Here is a 23,387-nt window from a genome sequence, read left to right as displayed (position 1 = left end):
GGAAATGGCTTCATTGACAGAAACCTATTTCTTGGTATTAATAACCTTCTATATTTTCAGCTAATCCAAAAGTAAATGAGGAACTTAGGAAAAGATTGCCAACTTCAAATCAACACAGTTACACAGAATTGAAGAAGTGTACAGCTTCATTTGAGGGAATCTCCTAAGGAACTCAGTATTCTGCGATATGAGGTGAAGTTGTTATTTTTTGTTGAGACCAAAGCACACCAAATCCTATGCTTTTTGTTTATCATGCACATTTATAGTCAACAACAAATATGAGCTAAATATGTATTTATTGAATGCTTAATGTAAATGTTAGTGTTGAATCTTAAGTGTTTGCACATTTAGATTTTTTTATAATCCAAAAGAGAAAAATGAAAACATCTACCTTTTTGGTGTTGTATAGGAAAAGAATTTCTTCTGCTGCTTTACTATTTAGAACATGTGTCTTGGTATAATATGCTTCACTTTTAAAATATGCACTTAATTTTTTTTTAACTCTTACGTTTATCAGCACAGTGACAACTGTCTGGGTATTTTCATGATCCAGCCACTGTCTCTTCAAGGCACATGTTGTATCTTTTTAATAAATGTATTAAAACCATGTAAAAACTATTAAAAATATTGCAGGAAAAGCACACAAAAGAAGCAGAACTGTGTAGTTAAAGGTGAAAAATTTTCCTTCGTACAATACGTGTTAAAAAAGCTGCTTGAGTAAGTAATAAAATTTCTGGTAAGCTTACTTTATATTCGCAAGATTACAAATTCACTCAGATTTCCTTGAGATTCAGAATATAGCTGAAATTTAGACACATAAGAGTGCATAAATTTTAACATCCAAAATGATACCAGATAGGCATAACATTTTACTGTAGGTCTTATTTTTGAGCATTGAGAGTTCTTTCTTGAAGATCTCTGATTATATGAAATACTGCAACTGTGTAATTAACTGTAGTCTGAAGCAATATGTATGCAAATATTAGGATGTATCATTTAGGTGTTTAGAAAGACCTGGAAATTCAGAGTTGGAGTGGTCATGGGCCACTTTAGCTGTATTTTATCTAGGAAATTAAAGCAAGAGAAAGAATGCTGTAAAGTGAAGCGCATACCACCGTCTGTAATAATTACCGAAGTGAGCAGTCTGATTGCCTCTAGCAGGACTACTTGGTGTGATCTGGTCTGTGTTCAGTAACATGTGCTTCCAAGACCAGGCTCTAGAAGAAAGCAAACTGCTGACATTTTAAACAAAGGTGTTACATGCAACAGAAAGCTGAACGAAAGTATTATGAAAATTGTGTGAAGAAAAAATATTTTGCTGAGAAATCTAATTTCTCACTGAGTGTTAAAGTATGCAGACTTTATTGTCCTGTTATTAATATCTTTAAATCGTTTGTCTTGTAAGTTTTCCGTCAAATGAAGGCAAAGTATAGGTGTGTTAAATTGTTTCAAGTTTATTTATCTAGAGTTTGCTTTATTTTAGCTCTGAAATCTTCAAGCAAAAACTAGACTCGGTGCCAGATCAAACAAATTCAGAACAAATGGAGAACTGGTCAAAAGGTAGGGACTTTAAAGATATTAATAAGGAACCTTAGGTGTTGTGCCAGTGCTAGGCAGTGACTGGAATGTATTTGCTCTTGCTGATACATGACTGACTTTGGAAGAAAAGGAAAAAAAAGAAACCCACAGCTTTGCACTACCTCTTAAAAGTATTTGGGGTAACAGAAGAGCAGTTACAGGAATGTAAAGCTTCACCTTTATTTTCATTTTTTTGATTATGAAGAAGTTTTAGTATAACTGAGATGTCTTATTTAAATTCTTAATCTGCACATTACACTTTACCTTCCAACCTTTCATTCTTAATGGTTAACAATAAATCAGGAGGTCTGTCTTAAAGCAACTTTCTTGACTACTCACTCCTGGCTAGGGTATGATTAAGCCATCAAGTTTCTCCTTAGTACCTTGACTCAAGGTAGACAGTAAAGTAGGCTTGGAGGTAAAGGGTACCTTGGTTAATTTGGAACTTCCGTGGTTCATGGAGCTGTCATCTGCATCGGGACGGAAGGATCTTTTTGCATTGGGTTGACCAAAATTTCGTTCTCAGATACATTCTTCTATGTTTCATAACAGAAGCTTAAGCAAAAAGAAAAAGCACAGAAAAGCACTGAGTTTGAGAGTATGTTACATGACTGACCAACTTTGCAAAAGGGAATTGTCAAAAGGAAGCTTGTGAATAGATAATATGCATAGAAGGAAGAAAGGGAAATAGACAGGAAGCAGACCTTCAGTTAAGGGTGGAGTTTTTGCAATGAGTGATTATGTGTAGGTTAAAAAATCCAAAATGGAATAGGTGTGTCAACGTCAAAGAGTTTCCCTCCTGGATAGCATCTTGTGTATTTCCTTTTTATGAATTTTATACTATGTATTCTCTGTCAAAAGGTAATAAATGTCAAGTTTCTCATGAAGACTCTGTTTAGAAGAAAGAGAAATTCTCCATCTTGGAGATGGTGCTTTTCTTTCATATAGAAAAGAATTTCTGTGTATATTATTGTGTAAAATAAACTCCTTATAGACAGACCCCTTTTAATTTATGGAATTTTGAGCTGTTACTGAGTGAAGTTAAAAAGTTTTTGAATCATGTACTCTGAAAACAACAATAGTCGTGATGGAGTAATTTAGAGGAGAACTATGTTCTAACAATTTAAATGTGTAATGGCTTAATCAGGTTTAGTATTTTTAGACCTTTAGGGGTCAGCATACCCTAAGAATGGTTCAAAAGGTTAACTTTTCCAAAGTCGGCAAGTGAATACCATAAAATGATTCTCTGTGAAATATCTTCCATGTAATTGCAAGAGTGTTCTGCTGCTGCTCCCAGATACTTAAAAAACTGAATAGTTACTGAGTGTCATGTGTATTATCTTTCTGATGCATTAAGTTAATATTTTGTGGTGTTTAGAAAGCTATTTCTTCGAAGCTATCACTTAGGGATTTATGTATCCAGTAGAAGTCATGATACAGACAAAAGTAAAATTTATATGCTTTTTTTAGCTTAATCATTAATAAGTCATGTAACGCTTTATGCTTTCGCTCTTAGGAAAGTTAGAAAAATGGATTATGGGTAAATCTCATGTCATCGTGATGGTTTGGATTAGGTTTTGGGGGTTTTTTTCTTAGAATTTAATTGGGTATAGGTAATATACCTATAGATAATAGGTAAAATTGCAGCAACATTATGTTCAGTAAGTGCCCTTGCTAGACATTCTAGTGCATTTTCTCACTGTATTACTAAATCACAGCAAATTTAATTTTCTTTTTAAAGAGTGTACAGTTTTGTGTTTTGCTTTGTCATCTGTAGAATCTTTCCATTGTGCACCTGGTTCCTTGCTTGTACCTTGGAAGTTTAGAAGCTGTTTTTAGTATAACCCTATAATGATTTATCCATTTTTTTAATAACATACTGAAATATTGTATATTAAATTATTTGTCAACAAATAAGAATGGTTAAGCACATCTGAGATTAAAAATCAGTCAAGCAATGAGAATTTAAAAAAAACCAGCAAAAATGTGAGGTACAGAGAAGTGGTAGGTTTATGGCAGTTATGTGGGATAATATGTAACCTGTTAATAGATGTTATAAAATAAAATACTTGAAAGAAAGGTAGTGTTTAAGAGGAGTATATCTGAAGTGTTTGATAGGTGAGACTTTCTTTTAAACTTTCCGAGTTGTTTGGAGTATAGTATCGCTGTGTGGATTGAAGACTTTGTCTCTGTTCTGGTATATAAGGAAGAGTTAAAGGCTAGTCTGTGTGGAAGGCTTGTTATTTTGTGTTTGTATGTAATTTAAATTAACTGTTTATCTCCACAGCCCCTAGTTTTTAATAGGAGGTTAGTGCCTTTTTTCATTTCGCTCTAAGGATATTTGAGAGAATGTACCAAGAACATTGGCAGCAGACCAGTGAAGACTGTCATTTACAAATGTAAAATATACAGGATCCAAGCTAAAAAGCCTGGAAGAATAGTCCAATATAAAAATAGACATGTATTGGCATATAGGTGCATATCTTTGCATTGCAGTGATAGTGGCAGTGGGGAAGCACATTGCTCCTGGGTGGAGTTGTTACTTTAGCAGGGTTTACCTGTGTGATGGCAGCTACACACAAACATTAATACTGTGAAAACCCATGAAGGAACCTGAAATTGGATGGGTCTATACTTACATATATATTCAGGACTCAATACGGCAGTTTTCCAAAAGAGTTAGCAGGATAGTAAAGGGGGGAGTGTGCAAATACTGGAGTCAAATTTGTTTCTGATTTGACTCACACCATGTACCATGTTTGAATGGGTGCAGCTAAGCTGCTTCTGTTTTATATAGTCTTTCACTATTGTAATATTTTTGCATATGTAATATATCTGTGCATCCATGATTTAAGGACAGGGCAGAAATTCGGAGAAGTCATAGAATGTCAAATACTGTGTGGTCTGTTTTGACAACAAAATTGTACTTTCTCTGACTCCAAAATTAAAATCATTGTATAATGATTATTTGGAATTTCCTGTAACAAGGTAATAAAGATTGATTATTTTTAATGGCAAAGTGGTTTGCTTTCTTAAAAGGTGATTATTACATTTTATAAGCATGGAAATAAACATATATATTTCTAAACCAATACTTAAAGCACATATTGAAAGGTAAGTCAATAAACCACTTGTAAGATTTTGATGGTAACTCTTAGTTATGACCCATATAGACACTTTTCCTGTAACTTAAAAGAAATGCTTGCACATCTTGTGAATATTCTTTACAATTGCATGTCCAGAAACTAGTTCAGAGAAGACTGTAGCTTTAAAGAGATGTGATAATGTAGATTGGAACAGAACTGCAGAATCAGCTTGTGCAGTGAAATTTGAAGAGTGTTTCATCTGGTGGTGAGATTTTTTTTTTGTTTTTTTTACATCCAGAGTAATCGAAGCAACGTACAGTCATATGCTTAGGTTAAGTAAAATTAATCATCTTTTTTTGCCAGCTTTGACTATCTTGTTAGAAATGGAAAGCTTTTCCAATTGTGTAATGATTTCAATGTACTTTTTTCTGGGTTTGTTTTTATAATAGTATTGCAAGGACTTTTTTTGTCTGGATTGACTATTGTGTGACTTTGATGCACACACAGAGATGAATAGTAAAGAAAGTTTTGGAAGTAGTATGGCATTGTGGAGGGTTTTCATCTGATCCTCTAGATGGGTATATAAGCAGCTAATGGTAAAGGTGCTGCTTCCCCTTTCTCCAGAATATACCCACTACAGCTGTAAACACAGTAAAGTAAATCTAAAGCCCTTCTTCCAAGGTTGTAGTAGAGGCAGAATAAACCATTCTTGTTATAATGATGTCTGTTTCTTCTATTACAAGCCTCAACAGGAGATATTGTGAGCCTGTTCTCCCTCTCCTACCTTCTTTTAGCAATAAAGCATGCTGTTTACCAGGAAAAGAAAGAAGGCCTGGATGTTGAGTGGGTGTGTATGCAGAAAAATCTATGTGATATGCAGAGAGGCAGAGTCCCCTACACCCATGTGGCTGAATTGATCAGTGTCTTCAACATGTGCTGTGCTTTCAGCATCAAACTCGCTGCGTGCTAGCTGTCAGATGTCCCCTTGCAAAGTGGCAATTGTAGTTGTAGGTTTCTCTTTATGGTATAGGAGGCATAAGAGAGGCTGGGAGGCTGAATTTTTCTATGAGTAAGACATAGGAAGAATGGTTAGTAACTGTTGAGCAACAGAAAGTGTGGAAGATGGAAAAAGAGGGAGTAGTGTGACGTGACTTAGAAGATAAGAATAAGCTAATGATAACTGAATAATCAAATACTGCTTGGTGTTTTCTGTAAATATAATCACCCTTTCATGTGTATAAATTCACATGTCTCTTCTTGCAATCTCATTTCTTTTCTTGTACATTTCAAATGGTTGAATACAGTGCATTTCTAGCCGGGCTGCATGGAGGAAGACTCCTCATCAGAAGCACAATTAGGTATCTGCCTGACTCACTGCAGTGTTGTGAATATGATTTTTTTCGACCTTTTACAGTACACTCAAAATGTGTAGTGCCTTATCTGCACTGAGTGCTGCAAGCATTAAAGATGGGAAGAATGCACACCTTGAAGTATTGCTCTTTGAATCACTTAAGTGTGTAAAGTATGAGTGCAGCTAACATCAGAATGTCTTGAAATGTGCTTCAGAGAGTACAGCACTTACTAACACAGTAATTTTTAAGTAGTGCTTCAGAAAGAGCTTTAGAAGACCTAGCACAAGTATAAGAGGTATTTGGTTATTTTCTTCTTTAGAAACCTTTGTTTCTTCTATTTTTGTAACAACTAGGCTTAAGTTCAGAGTAAAGACGTAGCAAAGATGCATTGACAGAAAAGGTTTTTCATAGTGTGCATTGGATACTCTTATCTGAGAGTTCACCTGCATCTTTAGTAGGCCAATACTTGGAGTAAAGGGTGCACAGGCAAGGGGTCTTGCAAGCACTTTATGCAGAGTGACCTTTCTTTCAAGTCAGATGCTTAAAATGACAATATTTTTCTTCACTTCTAAAGCTGTAGTTTCCTGGGATTTTTTTTAGAACTCTAATTCAGCAAAGCTGTATTTGTTTGTTTGTTTGTGGTAAGGGAGATTGAGAACATTTGGATAAGAGAATTTTTGCTATAATTGATGGGCATCAGGAAACGTGACCCTGCCTAGATAAAAAGGGAGTTCTGGATCATTAAGATTTAGATAATGGAAGAGGTTATATATGAAAAGCAATTGTTTGATATGACAATAGCGAAAGAAAAATGGTGTGGGAGGGTTTACTTTGTTTTTAGCTGGTTTAGAAAACATAAACACAGCATGCTTAGTAAAACTCTAGCAGACACTATGTTTGGAAATTATGTAATGACTCCATATAGGCTGTAATGATATCCTGAAACCCTGTATTTAAACTAACCTGAATTACAATGAGAGATAAACAGAATATTTACCCATCCCTTATGAGCTGCTGCTGATATGTAAATTTATTCTTCTACTTTGCACAAATATACTTTTGAGCTACTGCTTAAACACTTCAAGGTCCTTAGCCAAACAGTTTTAATGATGCCTCCAGTATTATGAAAGTGTGACATTTGATGAATGCCTTGTATAGTTGTGATATCAGGGAAAGTGTAAACAAAAAATGCACATCAAGTCATCGTGCAACACCTAGATAATTTATAATTTTACTGTTTATATCCATCTTGACATTTTTTATCTGCCAAAGGCAGGTTTCATTTGGAATCTTAATCTGAGATTTATTTGGTGGATCTGGAAATCATAGCTAGAGTTCCCACAGGAAATGGTCCATCTACCAACAGATTAAATGGCAGTCCTGCAGTTGTTAAGGGAGCTCTGCATTTAACACACATACATACTCATTCAGTCAGCACTGTGGAGAAAAATTAAAGTAGTAACCCAGGTTTAGGAACAATGTAGCTAAAAAGTCCCATATTTGCTGAATGACAAAGGGTTATATAGCAGCATTTCATTTTATTATTCGTGCTTGAATTTCTTGTTTGCTTTGTTGAGTCTGCTGACGAATACTAATAAATGCCTGCAACAATCCAGACGAGAGATGCCTGGCAACAAAGCTATGCGGTGGACCTCCCTGATCTTCTCCAGTTCACAACCTGACCTTTTGAAAAATTGGCTGGGCTAAGCTGCAGAATTTGGGTGTAATGGTTATTGTTAACTCCAGCTTTAGGATTTATTAATTTGTGTGATCAAGACTTACCTATACTTCAAAGTTTCAAAAGACCAAACACAATCATCCATCCATTAGAACTAACATTGTGTTTCAGTGAATCCCACTTAGTATCTGCCTAGAGATTCTGCTGTTTTGATGCATTCAGAATATAAAAATGCTTTTTCAAGTGTGAGACCAATCCAACAAAAATCTGGTGTCTTCTCAGAGACTAATAATTTAAAATAACAATATGTTAATGAATTGCAAGTGGAGAGTGGAATGCCAAAGAAAATGTCTGATATTTACACATTAATAAATGCATCACGATTAACTGCAGTGAATACCGAAATAATGATTGGCCAGTATGTTAAAGACTGAAAAGCATTTCTCTATTTTAAATATTCAACAGTTTGTACACAATTGCTGTTTAGATGCAAAAGAGGAGGACAAAAGACTTATTAAAAGAGACAGGCGAGGGAAACATCATTCCTAAAATAATCCTCAGAGAGTTGTAAAAAATTACCTTTACCAGAATAACTCCAACTGTTCTTAATCTTCTTCTTGATTTATTTCTTTCTGAAGGGTGTTGCCAGGGTTCCACACAAGTACAGGTGAATAAAGAAGCATTCAAACACAGATCTCCCCCCACTTAAATTGCTAACACAGAATTCACTGTTCTCTTTAGATTCCTTTGAGAAATAAAAAACTTGAACCATTAAACTTCTAAATTTTGTGTATATTTTAGCAGACAAAATATTTTCAAGCCTCTTTTGTGTGTATGTATGTATTATGGCATATACAGCAAACAAAAACATTAATGCAAAATATAGCTTTGGTTATTCTTATTTCATTTCCAGATAACTTTCTCAACAAAGTTCCAGTAAGAATATGTTTTTCTCTTTGTTCATCATCTTGTACAACTTAAATGCTTAGCCATAGCCAGAGATCAGGCATTTGAATTGTATTGTTCTGCGTACCTGACTGACTTGTAAAACAGTTTTAATTGTTTGGAAGTTCTCTGTGTTAGAATGATAGTATAATTAAAAAAGTTATTTATTCTGCTTAATATTGAAATTGCACGATGTTTGTATATACTGCATACTGCACATCTGTCTTCTAATATAGAAGTATTGTAACCTGTCATGTGAATTAAAATTATCATCATAAAGGAGTGTCAATGGATAACATTTTGGTTATTTAAAATACATAATTTATGTAAAGTGTTTGTGTAAATGTTATTTTGTCATTCATATGTTAAAATGGTATTTTTTCTGGAAGTCAAATATGAATTAGTTTCTAAAGCCTCTCTGACAGAATAGATAAGAATTTTGAGGTCTCTGAGAAGGAGGCAGGAGCAGGAAGGGCCACCAATGAGGTAACACAGGCTCCAAGATGCAATGTGGATACAGCACCTTCAATTTGTGCTGTTTTTCTTCTGCCATGACTTGCTCAATGACTTTTATACTGTTACTTCATTACTGTGCCTCAACCTTGATGGCCTTAAAAGTACTATCGCAGTGCTTATGTATCTCTTATAAAATGCCTGTGAGAGTTTCCAGAAAATGTTGTTTCCAAGACTTATTTCAGTGAACCTCTGTCATCTGTTTCTTATGGTGAGAGCAGATAGCCTATCAGAAATCTAGCACCTTTCTAAGTAAGAGTCACTTATAAGTAAACTAATTGTCATCATTCTTCTGAGCTGACCCATGATGCTCTCAGCAGGGCACATGGTCATGTATTGTTGGGTCATTCAACCTACAATGCGATGATTTCCTCTTCATTACTGCTAAGGACTTGGCTGGTTCTAGATGGTATTTTGGATGGGCAGAGCACCGAGAAATAAAAGGAATTAGCTTTGTGTTACAAGTCTGCTCTGTGCTCAGTCTTTGTTTGATATCAGGTTCCTGTGATTGCCATTCTGCTGTGCTGCAAAACTGATTTAGTGAGATCTTAACAGTCCTACTGAATAATGATCTTGAAGTTTGCCCAGTTTTCTTTAAACATTAGAAAAAGTGTGTCATAAACAACCATTTGCTGTTAGTTGCAGGTTATTGGTTCTCAGTATACTACACTGTACTGAAGAGGCCATAACAATCCCATGCAGCACTCTGGGCTGGGCACATAGTGGCTGGAGAGCAGCCAGGCAGAAAGGTATGTGGTAGTTTGGACAGGCAGGAAGCTGAACATGAGCCAGCAGTGTGCTCAGGTGGCCAAGAAGGCCAATGGCATCCTGGCCTGGATCAGGAACAGCGTGGTCAGCAGGATCAGGGATGTGATTCTTACCCTGTACTCGTTGCTGGTGAGGCCACACCTTGAATACTGTGCTCAGTTCTGGGCCCCTCAGTTCAGGAGGGACATTGAGATGCTGGAGCAGGTCCAGAGAAGAGCAATGAGGCTGGTGAAGGGACTCAAGCACAAGTGCTACGAGGAGAGGCTAAGGGAGTTGGGATTGTTTAGCCTGGAGAAGAGGAGGGTCAGGGGAGACCTTATCACCCTCTACAACTACCTGAAAGGAGGTTGTAGTCAAGTGGAGGTTGGTATCTTCTCCCAGGCAACTAGCAGTAGGACAAGAGGACACAGACTCAAGCTCTGTCAGGGGAGGTTTAGTTAGATATTAGGAAGATATTTTTTATGGAGTAATCAGGCATTGGAATGGGCTGCCCAGGGAGGTGGTGCATTCACCATCCCTGAAGGTTTTCAGACTGAGATTAGATGTGGCACTTAGTGCCATGGTCTAGTAACCACGGTAGGGTTGGACTTGATTTTTGAGGTCTTTTCCAACCTGGTTGATATTTGAAAAAAAAAGAAAAAAATGCTAATGTAAGTAAATCTGTAGTAAATCCGAAGAAAAGTAAAGTGAAGCTGAACTTGTTGTTTGTTTTGGAGAAAATGTATATTGTTGACCTTGTACGTTTTGTACTGAGCTTTTATAGTTGTTTTCCAGAAACAAGAATTAAGTTTTCTTGAAAATAAAGTACAGCATCTTTTCTTAGGGTTAACTCTGAAAATTCATTTGCAGACTGTGGGAAAGATAAAATAGTGTGGAAAAAGTAAAAATATAAATCATATATGTTGCATCTGTGTCAACTCAAATATGAATGAAAAGGAAATTACAGGCATTCTGAAAATGCATAAAACCTAAACCAACTCTTTTCATTTATGCCAGACAATAGGATCAGATTTCTTTCACCAGACTCATTTTTATTCTTTGCATATTTATGCCTATAAAATCCTTTAATTTTGGTTCTCACTCATTTTCAGGATTTATACCTTTTAATCATTCGGTAAAGGGTGAACTGTTGAGCAATTCGAGTCTTTCATAGTCATTCTGTTTGGTAGAAGTTCCAGTAGTTAAATAGCTGAGTGAATGAATGTTTGTCTTTTGACAAAATGGTAGACTCATCTTTTTCAACTCATGAAGGAATATTCGGCCATAGTACTAATTTCATTTGCATATATTGAAAAGTTAGTGGCTCTCAGGTTACATTTGTCATATTATTAATGTACCAAAAAAACCCTAGATACCTTGGAAGGCAATAAGAAATACCAGTAATTAGTCTAGTGAAAAATTAAAAGGTGAACTTCTAAAGTAATGCTTTTACATGTATAGTTATTGCACCAAGTGTGGCAGATGTGTGATTTGCAAGTGGGGCAAGATCAAGTGTTTTTAAACTGTAGGAAATATGTCCTTTTATTCCAGTGGGAATTTGGTTAGCTGGGTATAGGGGCAAAGTGGCTCTTTGCCTTGATACTTTTGTTGAATAGTGAATATGCACTCTCGTTGTTCGAAGTGCAAAGTTATTGGTGTTATACAAACACCAAAGAAAGCCCATAGACTTTTGAGCTGTGTTGTTGTTTAGACTATGAAGAAAAAAAATACATGATTGCAGTCCAGACTGCAAACTGCACCTGTTGCAGCAGGTCCAGACAACGGCCCCAAGGGCTGGGTAACATCTTCTGTAAGGACAGGCTGAGAGAACTGAGGCTGTTCAGCCTGGGGAAGAGAGGACACCAGGAAGACCTCATTGTGGCCTTCCAGTAGTTGAAGTACAAAAAAAGAGGAAGAGCAACTTTTTACACAGGCAGATAGTGACAGGACAAGGGAGAATGCTGTTAAACTAAAAGAGTGGAGATTTCGGTTAGATGTTAAGAAGAAGTTCTTTACCCAGAGGGTGGTGAAGCACTGGACCAGATTTCTCAGAGAAGTTGTAGATGCCTGTCCCTGGAAGGGTTCAAGGCCAGGTTGGATGGGGCCCTGGGCACCATGATGGAGTCACATCCCTGCCCATGGCCAGGGGCTTGGAACTAGATAATCTTTAGGGTCCTTTCCAAACCATACCATTCTATGATTAACAATAAATTATAGTTTGTCAATCACTGAATTTTGGAGGCTTTTAGTAATTGACATTCCACTTCCTCAAATGTAGCAGAATGTTCTAAATTTTTTCAAATGTTTTTAATCTGACAGTGCCACGTAGGAGAAGTAAGCTACTTAGTTTGCAGTTAGCTTTGGTTGTGCTCCCAGAGTGTATGTCTCATTCTCTTCCTTCCTGCTTTTCCTCTTTTTCCTATTATGCCTCCTACTGTCATCCATCTAGGGGTTCATTCATACAGTCTTGCAGACAGATGAGAACATGCTATGTCTGTGCCACAGACCAGCTTAAATACTAGTAAGCTATAGATGGCAAGCAGTAAATACCATTACACTTGTAGGTGATTTGGTGCACCAAAGGCTTCCAATGTCCCCATATTCATCTCCAGGCAGATATGTATCCAGTCCTGTATTTTCAGGTGCTGTGTGCATGTCCATTGAGTTTCATTTGTTTTCTTTTGCTGTTACTCCATAGAGATGCCCTGAAAACCCCTGAGCTGCTCAGTGCAGTTTGGCAGTTTGATTAGTGGGGTGCTGAAAGACTACAAGCAGGGGGAAGGAGTTGCCCACACAGCTTCTGCTGGATGATGGGACTGCTGCATATGCTGAGTGGTATAACATGGAAAGCTACTGCCTCATTAGTCTTCCATTTGAACCTGCACCTTCTTTGCACTTATCATTGTTGGTACAGGATTCTGTAATGCAGTATTTTCCCTATCTCTGTGCCAAACCCCCACTTCTTAGAAGAAGCTATGAGAAATAGTGAGTCCCTGCACAATGTGATAGGTTCAATGTTTTTACTTGACTTTTTAACCAATCCCAGCTTAACAACATTGAGTTCTGTTCTACCTTTACTATTTCAAGCCATGATAGCGTTATCTTACCCTTATGTCCCTCACAATAAATTCCCAGATTTAATTCTAGTGTCTTTATATTTCTTCTTCCTAACATTTGCTTTTCTTTCCCTCAATGTGAACAAGCTATTCATTCAAGATAAATACATACAGATCAGCTGTTCAGCTTCCCCCTATAGTGAAATATTAATCTGGGCTACTGAACTTGTTCTGTTTTATGTGGAAAATAAGTTGTTTAGTATACTCGAGAACCAGAATCAGTGGTGGTGGTATCACTTAATGAAATCTACATAATTTTTTTCCAAAGATTGTGAGGCTGTTTTACCCTTTCTCTGATGTTCCCTGTGCAGCCTAATTATTGCAAATGCTACTTACTCCCCAGTGTGTGTCTGCAGCATTGGTAATTAGTGCACAATACGATTTGCAGGAGGCACGAGGAAAAGCACTGACATGCATTGATTAAAATTGCCACTTAGTTTAACAACAAGACAAGCTACCATGTACCAAGGCCTAAATTATTTGGGGTGGGGGTCATGGGCTGTAAAGAGAATTTAAAAATAAGAAAATCCCTATGCCCATTGGTCTGACAATGTTCAAAATGTCTTCCCCCGAGCATTGTAGTGACAAATGTAATATTTTGACCAAAACAAAGCATTATAGCTTTATTAAATGAGTCAAAACCTTTAAGCTTAATGCCCTTGGGCAGAGTGCTTCCAATTCATCTTGTCTCTTACAAAGGCAAGTAGAGAAAAAGCAGGTCCTCTGTGTTTTGCCTAATGCTTCCGGGAATGCTGCTTACAGGCTTGCTGTGATGATGCTTAGTCTTACCCATGTGCTTGAGGGAATCAAATCTGGATGAAAAGGTGTGCTGCAAATGTAAGTTGCCTAAAGAAGTAGCATTAGCATTAATGAATGCCAACACAGGTCTAGTCCTATTTAAATTATCTCTTCAGCTGTTGTAACTTAGAGTTGACGACATAAAGCCCTGTGCCTTGGCATGGCCTAAGGATTTAGCCTGAAGTGCAGTTCCTAATGTAGATATTTTCCTCATCATGCAGACATGTTTACTTCCTGTTTTAAAAATAAAAATCTGTCTGCTGACTTGGCCTGTCACCTAGAGAGCTTTGTTTTTTGTTTGCAGCTCATACTCAGGATGTTGCTGCTCCACCACGTAGGTGCTAATGATACTGTTGGGGTGACCTGGAAAGAATTACATGTGACTGTATGGCTCTGGGCATGATGATCAAGGGCATGAGAACCCCAGGGGTGTTAGCCTTGATCCCTCTGGTAAGAGGGAGAGGCATGGAGGAGGATTGAGTGAAGTAGGTAAGGCCTTCTTCAGACAACTGGAAGAATCCTCATGTTCAAAGGTCCTGGTCCTCAGTGGGGGAGTACAACAATGCCTAATAATCTGCTAGAAGGGCAACAGCAGGGCACAAGTAATACAGGCAATTGCTGTAATCCACTGATGACAACTTCCTAATACAAATGATTGAGGTGCCAACAGGGTTATCTCCAGTGGTCGTGGTCCCTGCCAGCTGCAGGGACTCTGTGAACTCTTCTTGAAGACCTGGCACTAAAAGCAGCACATTCTTCCACACAATGTAACACACTTCACATGAAGCACTTCACGTATATATGGCTTATAGAATAAGCTGATGCCCTAGAGAGGAAGAGGAGGAAAGTTATTGTGTCAAGTGAAGCATTGCACTTCCCCTGCAGTGCGTGACTACATAATTTGCAACTACGTGTATACAGACACTGTATCTGAGATGGGAGAAGTCAACTGGATGACATTTGATAGATGGTTCTTTATAATAAAAGTCAACTGGAAAACACATCTCTACCAAGTGTACTTCTCCCTATAAAAACCTTTGCAAGTGTAGAAATTCAGACTAGATTAGTTTTCCAATAGTACTAACTAGACAGGATTCTGAATTTGCGCTTATGTGTTGTCACTCCTGAGTTGGGGCAGGTTCTTAAAGTATGTTCAGTGATATTTTAAAAATGCATCTTTCTTTGTCAAATCCAGTTTTTAAATGTAGCAACACTGAAGAGGAAATCTCTGCTGAAGTCAGTGGAAGTAGCATACATTTGCTCAAAGAATCCAAGCGACTGTGGCCCGTGTTCAATTTCTGCATGAGTTGTGAAACAATATGAGGAAAGCATTTCAGTCACAGTGCTGAAAGTAATGTTATACTTATTGATAAATGGTTTATCAAGCTTTGGTTCCCCATGTGTTTATTGGTGCTCAGAAAGATTCTGATAGGCTGTTGACTGTTGTTTCTCTGTTACCAAAACCACTAGTTATAGTTTAAAGGAATGGTGAGAGTGGATTCAAGTAAGTTTGCATGGAAGTGGATGGGTTGAATACAGACAAGCAGCAGGTACCATAACTTTTTCCTGAAGGTGGTAACACATAGCTTTGTATCAGAATTTCTTAAATTGACTCCAGTCAATTTACATGTCATTTCTCAGTGTCCTCAAGCTGTTTCCTGTGCCTTTTGCTGGGTCTTTCCTTCTTTAAGGAAAGAGGAATATATTGCAATGCATTTTAGAGACAGTCTTCAGTATTTTTTACTTAGAAACAGTGCTTAAATGTCTTACACTCTTCATGACACCTTGATACTGATTGATGTGTGGGTTTGACCTATTTCTAGTTGATTTCAACTGTATAGACAGTTACTTATGTTTGAGGTGCATGTTTTAAGATAGATCAAAGAATGTATACCCTACAATTTATCCAAAATGTTTGGAAACACTAACTTTATTAAATAAACAAAAGCTCCAGTGTTTGTTCTCTACGAATCTAAATGAAAGAATGAAGAATATATAGACCTTTTTTTTTCATTTGCTGGGGTTTTTTAATCTCATTTTTTAATATGTTCTATAATTAAAACTTTTGTGTTCTTACTTTATGAAAGAACATTTGCGGTATGTAGATCTTTCTTTCATTTAAATACCTTGATATCAGAAATATGTCCTAAAAATATCTAGTAGCCAAGCTTAAGAGAACTAACTATCACACTCAGCATTTTAGTCAGATAATTTTTTCTTTGGCACAATTTCTGCTTGGCATTCTTCAAGTTCTTTAGTTGTATGAGCCTGTACTTCACACTCTCCAGGAGTGAATAATGTGGCCTTAAATTTTTTTTTGCTAATTGCAGCTTGATGCTGTTCCTTTTGTAGCCAAAATGGATGAAAATGAGTCTAAGTTAAGTAAAAGTCTAGTTAATAACCTGAAAATTACCCTCTCTGTAGCAGAAATGCATCACATCTTGCTATGGTAGAGCTGATTTTTACAAAAGATAATTTTCTCCAGTCAGCATTATTTTAAGCAATCATTTAAGGGGAAGAGGGATTAGGAAATGGTGATGACGTTTTCATATTTCCATGAGAAAAATCCAGTAAATAAGTTGTAACTCCTACATCCATGCTGTAGGTAACACAGGTCTTGTTCCTTAGTGGCGAAGAAAGTGTGAATCTGAAATTAAATTACTTGTTGCTTTCTGCTGCAAATAAGAATATAGCAAACCATTTTCAAATGAGAAATCTCAGGTTTGTGCTTCTTTCTCCAAATGAAAAAATGTGTTTGCTTCTCTTTCCAATTAGAAATGCACATCTTGGAACAGAAAAAGGAAGACTTTTGCATTGAACTTCAGTGCTGTCAGAATTCTCATAAAACGCGAGAATTTTTCGTCCAGGCAGAAACTGAAGCACTGAAACTTTCAGATTTGTCAGCAACCAGTCAAAGAGGAGGAAACCTAAATGATTGTAATTCTGGTCCTGAAGAATTAAGGTATGTGACAGGAATCTGGTGAAGGACAAATAGGGTTGAAAAGTTTAATAAAAGCTCTGAAAATTTTATTCTGTCATTAATTTTGGTCATTTTTTGTCATTAATTTCTGTACTGTACAATGGCCCTCAACTGCAGTCTTAAGAAATACATGCACTCATTCTATATGTGACATAATATACAAAGGTATAACTAGCTAACTAGGGAACATGCTACCAGTTTGAGTTACTTAAGCATTCTGAAGACCCAGTCAACTGAGGGTGGCAGTTAGTTTTGCAAATGGGCTTGTCTGCAAAGCCTTATGATACACTTCTGAAAAATACACTAATTCCTCAACTGTCTAGCAGATTCTACATCTGAGCTTTTTTTATCTTTAGTCTGCTCTAGTGGTGATTTATTGGGCCAAACCCAATCCATAGTACTTTTCTATTTGCCTTATTGCCTTTTTTTGCATTAGGGACCAAGCTATACTGTTAGGTTAATGCATCCTTCACTGAAAGCAGTTAAGTGGTTAAGTACAGCCCAGCACAGACTCAGCCGAAGATTGTTGCTCATGTCTTTCACCAGTGCCACTCCCACTGGCAATAAGCTGGTCTTGAACATGGAGATTAACCTTCCACAGCAGTCAGCATGTTGAACCATCTGCAGGTTTGTTCTAGGTAGACTCCTAAAGCTATGTGCCAAAACACAGCACTGTACCAGCTACTGAGAAGAAATTAACTCCATCCTAGGCAAAACCAGCACATTGATACTATATAAATTACATTAAATTTGTCCTTCCCCAAATATATTGCCATTACAATATAAGATGATAAAATATCTTGATAAAGAACAACCCAGGAAATTTTGAGTCAGTGTTGATTTGCATTGTAGATGATGATCTGGATGTACCATCAATGTGATTTGTCAACATTTCTTTTAGACATTGCGAAGAAACATTGAGGGTTGAATGATGATCATAGAATGGTTTTGGTTGGAATGGACCTTAAAGGTCATCTAGTTCCAATCTCCCTGCCATAAGCAAGGACACTTTCCACCAGGCCAGGTTGCCTAGGATGGGCCCCATCTAGCGCTTGAACACTTCCAGGGATGAGGCATCCTCAACTTCTCTGGGCACACTGTTCCTGTTTCTGACTACCCTCTGAGTAAAGAAGTCCTTCCTAATAGCTAATGTGAACTTAGCCTCTTTCAGTTTAAGATGATGATGAGTTAGATTCAAACTTGTTTATGGAAGCATCTCTGAGCATGGAAAGGACACAAGAAATGCTAGTTTTGTAATGCCTGGGCAATAGTATCTAGAGGCATCTATTACTTGCTGCCTGAAAAATTACTAAATGAAATTTGCTAGACAGAGCAAGGATGAAATAGGCTTTGAAGGATGTCAAAAGTGAAGACAACTAATTTAAGCACTCTTCTGCCCCATACACAGCGTAATGCACTAAGAAAGTACTTTTATTTTTAATGGGAATCTCCCTGCTGTCTGTGTTTGGGCTTTAGGTTGCACAGTTTGCCTGCAGAGTACAGATCTTAACTTCCTTCCTAAAGAATCATAAAGAAAATAAATCCAAGGAAAGCAGATGAAAAAGAGGTAGCTGAATACAGACAACTGTCTACCTAAGGGAAACTCTTTGGAGCCTCAGATAGCTTTCCTTTTCTTTCTAGGATGTGAATTACACATTAAGAAATAATGTATTCAGTAGAAACAGGAGTTGAGAAGGTAGAGCTTTTCTGTGGCTCCTTCTTATGACTCCTTGACTGTGAAGCCTATAACCAAAAAACACTTACAGGAAGCATCAAAAATGTACATTAAAAATGTTTGTTAATCCCCATTCTAACCCATTCATCTGATTTTGCTGCCTTCTTACAAGTGAGGTCTGAGTGATCTGTGGGTATCAATGCATAGCCAAGGAGTTTTATAGAATCTTACTTTGAGACAGAATTTGTCTGGCCATTGAATCTTGTCTTATTTTATCGTGTCTCTGGCTAGTAAGTTATCTTAAAACTCCCAAGTGGCATGCAGTATGGAATTCCTGTTGTCAATTATAATATTTAGAATCACACCATTATTTTACAGATTTCTTCAAAGTGAACTCCAAGATCTTGTTTTAAGGTTGTTCTCATTTCACTTAACGTCCTATGAAAGAGTTTGGTTTCTTTTAACATGTGCATCAATTTGATTCCCAAATGTTTTATTACTTTGTTGCTCTGTTTTGTTTGCTCTGTTGCAATGGTTTTTAATATTTGCTTTCCTTAAGCATTTGCTGTTTATAGGCTTCATAGCAAATTTATATTAATCTGTTTTTTTGCTTTAGTACTGTAGTATATATATTTACTATTCCAGACTTAGAGAATCTTTTCAGAATTACAGCTCTAAGAAGTGATTGAAGGGCATCCCTTTTTCTGACTATTTAATGCATTTGCAATGGTTAATGATTTTTGATAACTTACTTCTGTGTATTTTGTTTCAGGAGGGTGGAGCAATAACTTTTAAAAATTATTTTTCTTTCTTTCTTTTTTTCCTTCCTAAACAAAGCACTGTAGAAAGAAAGACCAAGAGGACACTCCCTGAATTTATACCCTCTTGGAAGGATGCTGCAGATTTAGGTGGAAAAACAGAAACTGCATTCCTTTTGAAAGAATTGGACACTCTGAGGGCCAAAAATAAAAAGGTACAATTTAGATATTCAGATAACAGTATATGTTTTTTATGGTTGCCTTACAAAACATGCAATTTTAAGTGTTCCTAATTGAGTTTTGTTATTTATTTTAGTGCACCTATCGCTAACTTCTTGTCATTTGGGATTCCTAGTATCGGTTTAACAACTGTTTCTCTGGAATTAAAAAATACCCTTTCAACCTACCCTCTGATATTTTTAATCAGTGAGATAGGTTCTTGCATCCTGGGTGAAAACCAAGGAGAAACAAAGACAAGGCCAGGACTTCATGAATAGAATCTGGAGCTCATGCTTCTCTACATGTGGTTCAGATAATGAATGTGTCCTGATACCTCCTCTTTGTTGAGGGGAAGAAAATTCCATCCTACGTGAACATTGCACCTAAACACCGTAAAACACTGTAGTCCTTCCACTAAGTGTCATTGAATATTCAATGGCAAGCTCAGATATCTGTCCAAGAACAGATTTAGTGAATTCCCATTTAAAATAAAGGCCTAGTATATGTAAAACAATACCAGTTTTCTATCTGGTGATGAACATGAAAAATTATGCATTTACACCACAGTCTCTTCATGCTGTGATGTCAGTACTCTTGGTGGGAAGTGGGCTACTCATGCAGACACTACCTGCATTATATGCCATGTAATTCCGAACTTCCTTAGCAAGACCAGCTGGTGATACCTGAAGAAGAGAATCCCAAGTAAGAACAATGGCACTCACATTGCTGCTTGTCTCACAGAGCACAATAAGGCAGATGTTAAAGAAGAAATTTTTAACATTTGTCCCTTAAATAAATAAATAAATAAAATCAATTGACATTCTTTTGTAATGCTTAGTGTCTGTATTTTGGGGGAAGGAAATGATTATTTAAAATTTCATTGTGTTTAAAAGAGCTAGTTGACTGTTTTGGCCATGTAAGAATCTTACTGCCCGTTTCTTCAATTCAGCTCCAAGATAAGCTGGATGAAAAAGACAAGGAGTTGAAGACAATAAAACTGGACTTAGAGTTGCAAGAGAAAGCTACAGAAGCTAAGATTGCAGAAAAGATTGCAGGTACAGTAGGCAAGTGTTTAACAGATGGCTGTGTGGCTCATACAGTACCCGTGGTTGCTATATGACGTGGCCTAGTGAATGTTAGCTTTATTTGCTAAAGGAGGGAAGATTTGACTTTTTTTTTATGTGTGGCTGTTTAGAGTTGCTTAGAAAATAGGTGGCTTTAACATCCTGGTACTGGTATTAGTAGGAGCTTTACCTGTATTCATACTGATTTGGGCATTAAATGCATTGTTAACACCATGTCAATCCAATCACAAAAAGGTTGTTTGTTTTGTTGGAAGGTCCTGAACAAACAAGGGGAAATAATGATTACCAGTGCCTCTACCTTTCAACCAGCAGTTCAAATACCACTTATTGTTTTAGCTCGTTCAGAGCAATACTACCCCCACCCCGTGTATGGAGATAGTCGCACATTCACCTCAACTAGAGACCTGCAGTGTTCTTGAAAATCTGTTCTTTTGGTAGTTATAATGAATTTTTGTCAGATGATGGTATGTCTCCAGTGAATGAAGTTTATATAAATTCTCAAAAGGAGAGGGTTTTAAGTTTATGGTTAAAAGTGAATGCATGCTTATATTTGTTCTTAATTGTTCTTTGGGTAGATATACAAGCATGGAGGCAGTTAGTATTTTATGCTTTCAGAAATTTCTAAAGTAATGAAGCTAAGTATTTTTATTATTGAAAAGTGACTGTGTGTACAGTGTAGCCAGTGGATGAAAAATACTTTAAGATTTTTCTGCAAGTGTTTAACGCTTCCTATAGTATTAATAGTACTCATGCCTGTCCCCAAAATATTGGTACTGAAAGAGTAACTGCTTTCAGGAAAATGTAGCAGAAAATATACTCTCCAGCTGAAAAACAGATGGCTGACTTTCCACTTAATATCAAACTCCTGAGAAAACAGTATACTGTGAATATTATAGATGGAAGAGAGAGTTCTTAGATTTTCCGTATTGGGGAAGGGGAAAAGTAAATATAATCTACATATTAGGAAACAAATTGAAATGCAGGCATAATTTTATTCTTACTTAATTTCACATAACTGCTTGCTTTATTTTCAGAAGAAAAGAAATCCACACTGTGTATCGTTGCTATATCCAGCAGGCTAATGCAAATTGTTTGGGTTGAATCTGAGTTTTGTGTTTGTTCCTGGATATTTGCCCAGTGTTTTACCTCTACTCAATTCTCTTTGATATGGTGTTCATTGTTCATTAAAACCTGGAAAGAAAGGTGTGTCAAAAACATGTTTAGTTTCCTTTTTATGGATACAGTTGAAATATTTGTTAGTAAATTGGGGTTTTTCCTACGTTACTGTTTAAATGTTCTAATTATGCCCTAAGCATATTTTTCTCTTCAGAACAGAGTGTCATGAATATGGATATATTATTAACAAACTTATTCTATTTTAAAAGGAGGAATAAACCAAATTTTAATGAGAGCTACAATGTGTCTTAAGGATGACCTTTAAAAATATAGCCTTTTTTTCTCCTTTTATGAGTACAGGAAGTATAAAATCCTTTAAATGCTGAGAGAGGGCGAGAGGCTCCTTACTACTTAAGCTGTTTGCCAAAAGGAAGCATCGTTAATATTTCACAGGTTTTTTGCTTTCATTTCTAAAAATGTTACCAAGTTTGGATAAATGGCTTGAAATCATGAATAATGTGAATTTTTGGAGGTCTAGGTGTCTCTCTCTCATAAAAGCCTTGGGGAGAGTTCTGATGGACAAGCAGAACCTAATAAAAAAGAGGCAGTGTGTTTAAGGAAAAACTTTTCCCCCTGTGTTAAGTTCTTTGGGGAAGGGAGAACACATCCTGCTGTAATTTCATGTTACTAGTTAATGTTTAATTACTGCAGTGTATAACACATGGTAGACCGAAGCTTGTAAATATAGATGTTTGCATTTTTATTACTTAGTACTGACTTTATGATAAGAAAGTGACTCCAGAGAATTATATTGTAAGGAACATCAGAAAAGTACACCATAAAGGTGTTACCTACTTTGAGGAATATTACAATTCTGTTTTAAAAAGTAACCCTCTAATTGATGGGTTATACCTAAGCAAGTCCCATGGAAAGAACAGAAAAGCTGAAGACAGAAAAGGGAATGGGTGCCCCCTTTGGGAGTGGAGAGAGGGAAGGAACATACATCTTCTGAGGACAGACTGGAAGATGAAGATGGAGGTATTGCGAAGAAGTAACTCTTCAAAAGAACTAACAGAGAGAACAGATCTCACTTTGGATGGACATAATAAGTGACTTCATTTTTTCCTAACAGAAGAATGAAACAGGGAACTTCTAGTGGAAAGAGCTGATTGAGTGTAAGGGAGAATTAAAGAGCGAAGTGGTAGCCTCTCTAGACTGGTAAAAATATCAAAGACCTGGTCTTCTCACAGTAACTCCTGCCATTACTGCACCAAGATATATCATAGCTGGCATCAGAACCTCAGTGCTTAGAATATTTTGGTACACTGCTATATATATAGACACTAATTCTGAAGGAAAAACTAATAAAAAATATTTTTCCTTATATTTTTCTGTAGCAATGGCTATTCTGTGGGATTGGTTTGTTGGGGTTTTTTTCCAGTATCTAATAGTAATATTACCAAAAGTTGAAATTTTTTTAAATCAATGTCAACTCAGCAGGATTGAGTCCAGCCCTGTTAGGTGTTGCACGCCACCTTTAGTGCCTGAAAACAATATTAGATTTCTGCAGATGCTCTCTGAAAGCCCAGGGTAATAACAGGAAATGTATTGCGGAAAAAGAGGAAAGCAATACTTCTATACTGTTCTATATGTTATACAGTCTCTTGGAAACTGCAGCACTGTACCCACAATGAAGTCCCTATTACATGTCTTTTTTCACAAAAATGAAGTGAATTTGCAT

The 23,387-nt window shown here is 36.7% G+C and overlaps 1 protein-coding gene across 1 annotated transcript in view; it reads left to right on the top strand.

Moving 5' to 3' along the window:
* The first annotated feature begins 187 nt into the window (after positions 1-187).
* The window catches only part of MIPOL1 (mirror-image polydactyly 1), a 150,400-nt gene continuing 127,200 nt past the window's right edge, over positions 188-23,387 (top strand). The window contains exons 1-5 of the mRNA XM_009074745.1: positions 188-192; positions 1,484-1,560; positions 16,589-16,775; positions 19,306-19,441; positions 20,395-20,500. Of these exons, the coding sequence (XP_009072993.1) occupies positions 188-192; positions 1,484-1,560; positions 16,589-16,775; positions 19,306-19,441; positions 20,395-20,500 (511 nt within the window). The remainder of the gene's footprint in view (positions 193-1,483; positions 1,561-16,588; positions 16,776-19,305; positions 19,442-20,394; positions 20,501-23,387) is intronic.

The sequence above is a fragment of the Acanthisitta chloris genome, unplaced genomic scaffold (genome assembly GCF_000695815.1).
Source record: "Acanthisitta chloris isolate BGI_N310 unplaced genomic scaffold, ASM69581v1 scaffold5875, whole genome shotgun sequence".
In the NCBI taxonomy this organism is placed as follows: Eukaryota; Metazoa; Chordata; class Aves; order Passeriformes; family Acanthisittidae; genus Acanthisitta; species Acanthisitta chloris.
The sequence above is the reverse complement of the archived record's forward strand: the minus strand, read 5'-3'. Positions and strand labels throughout refer to the sequence as shown.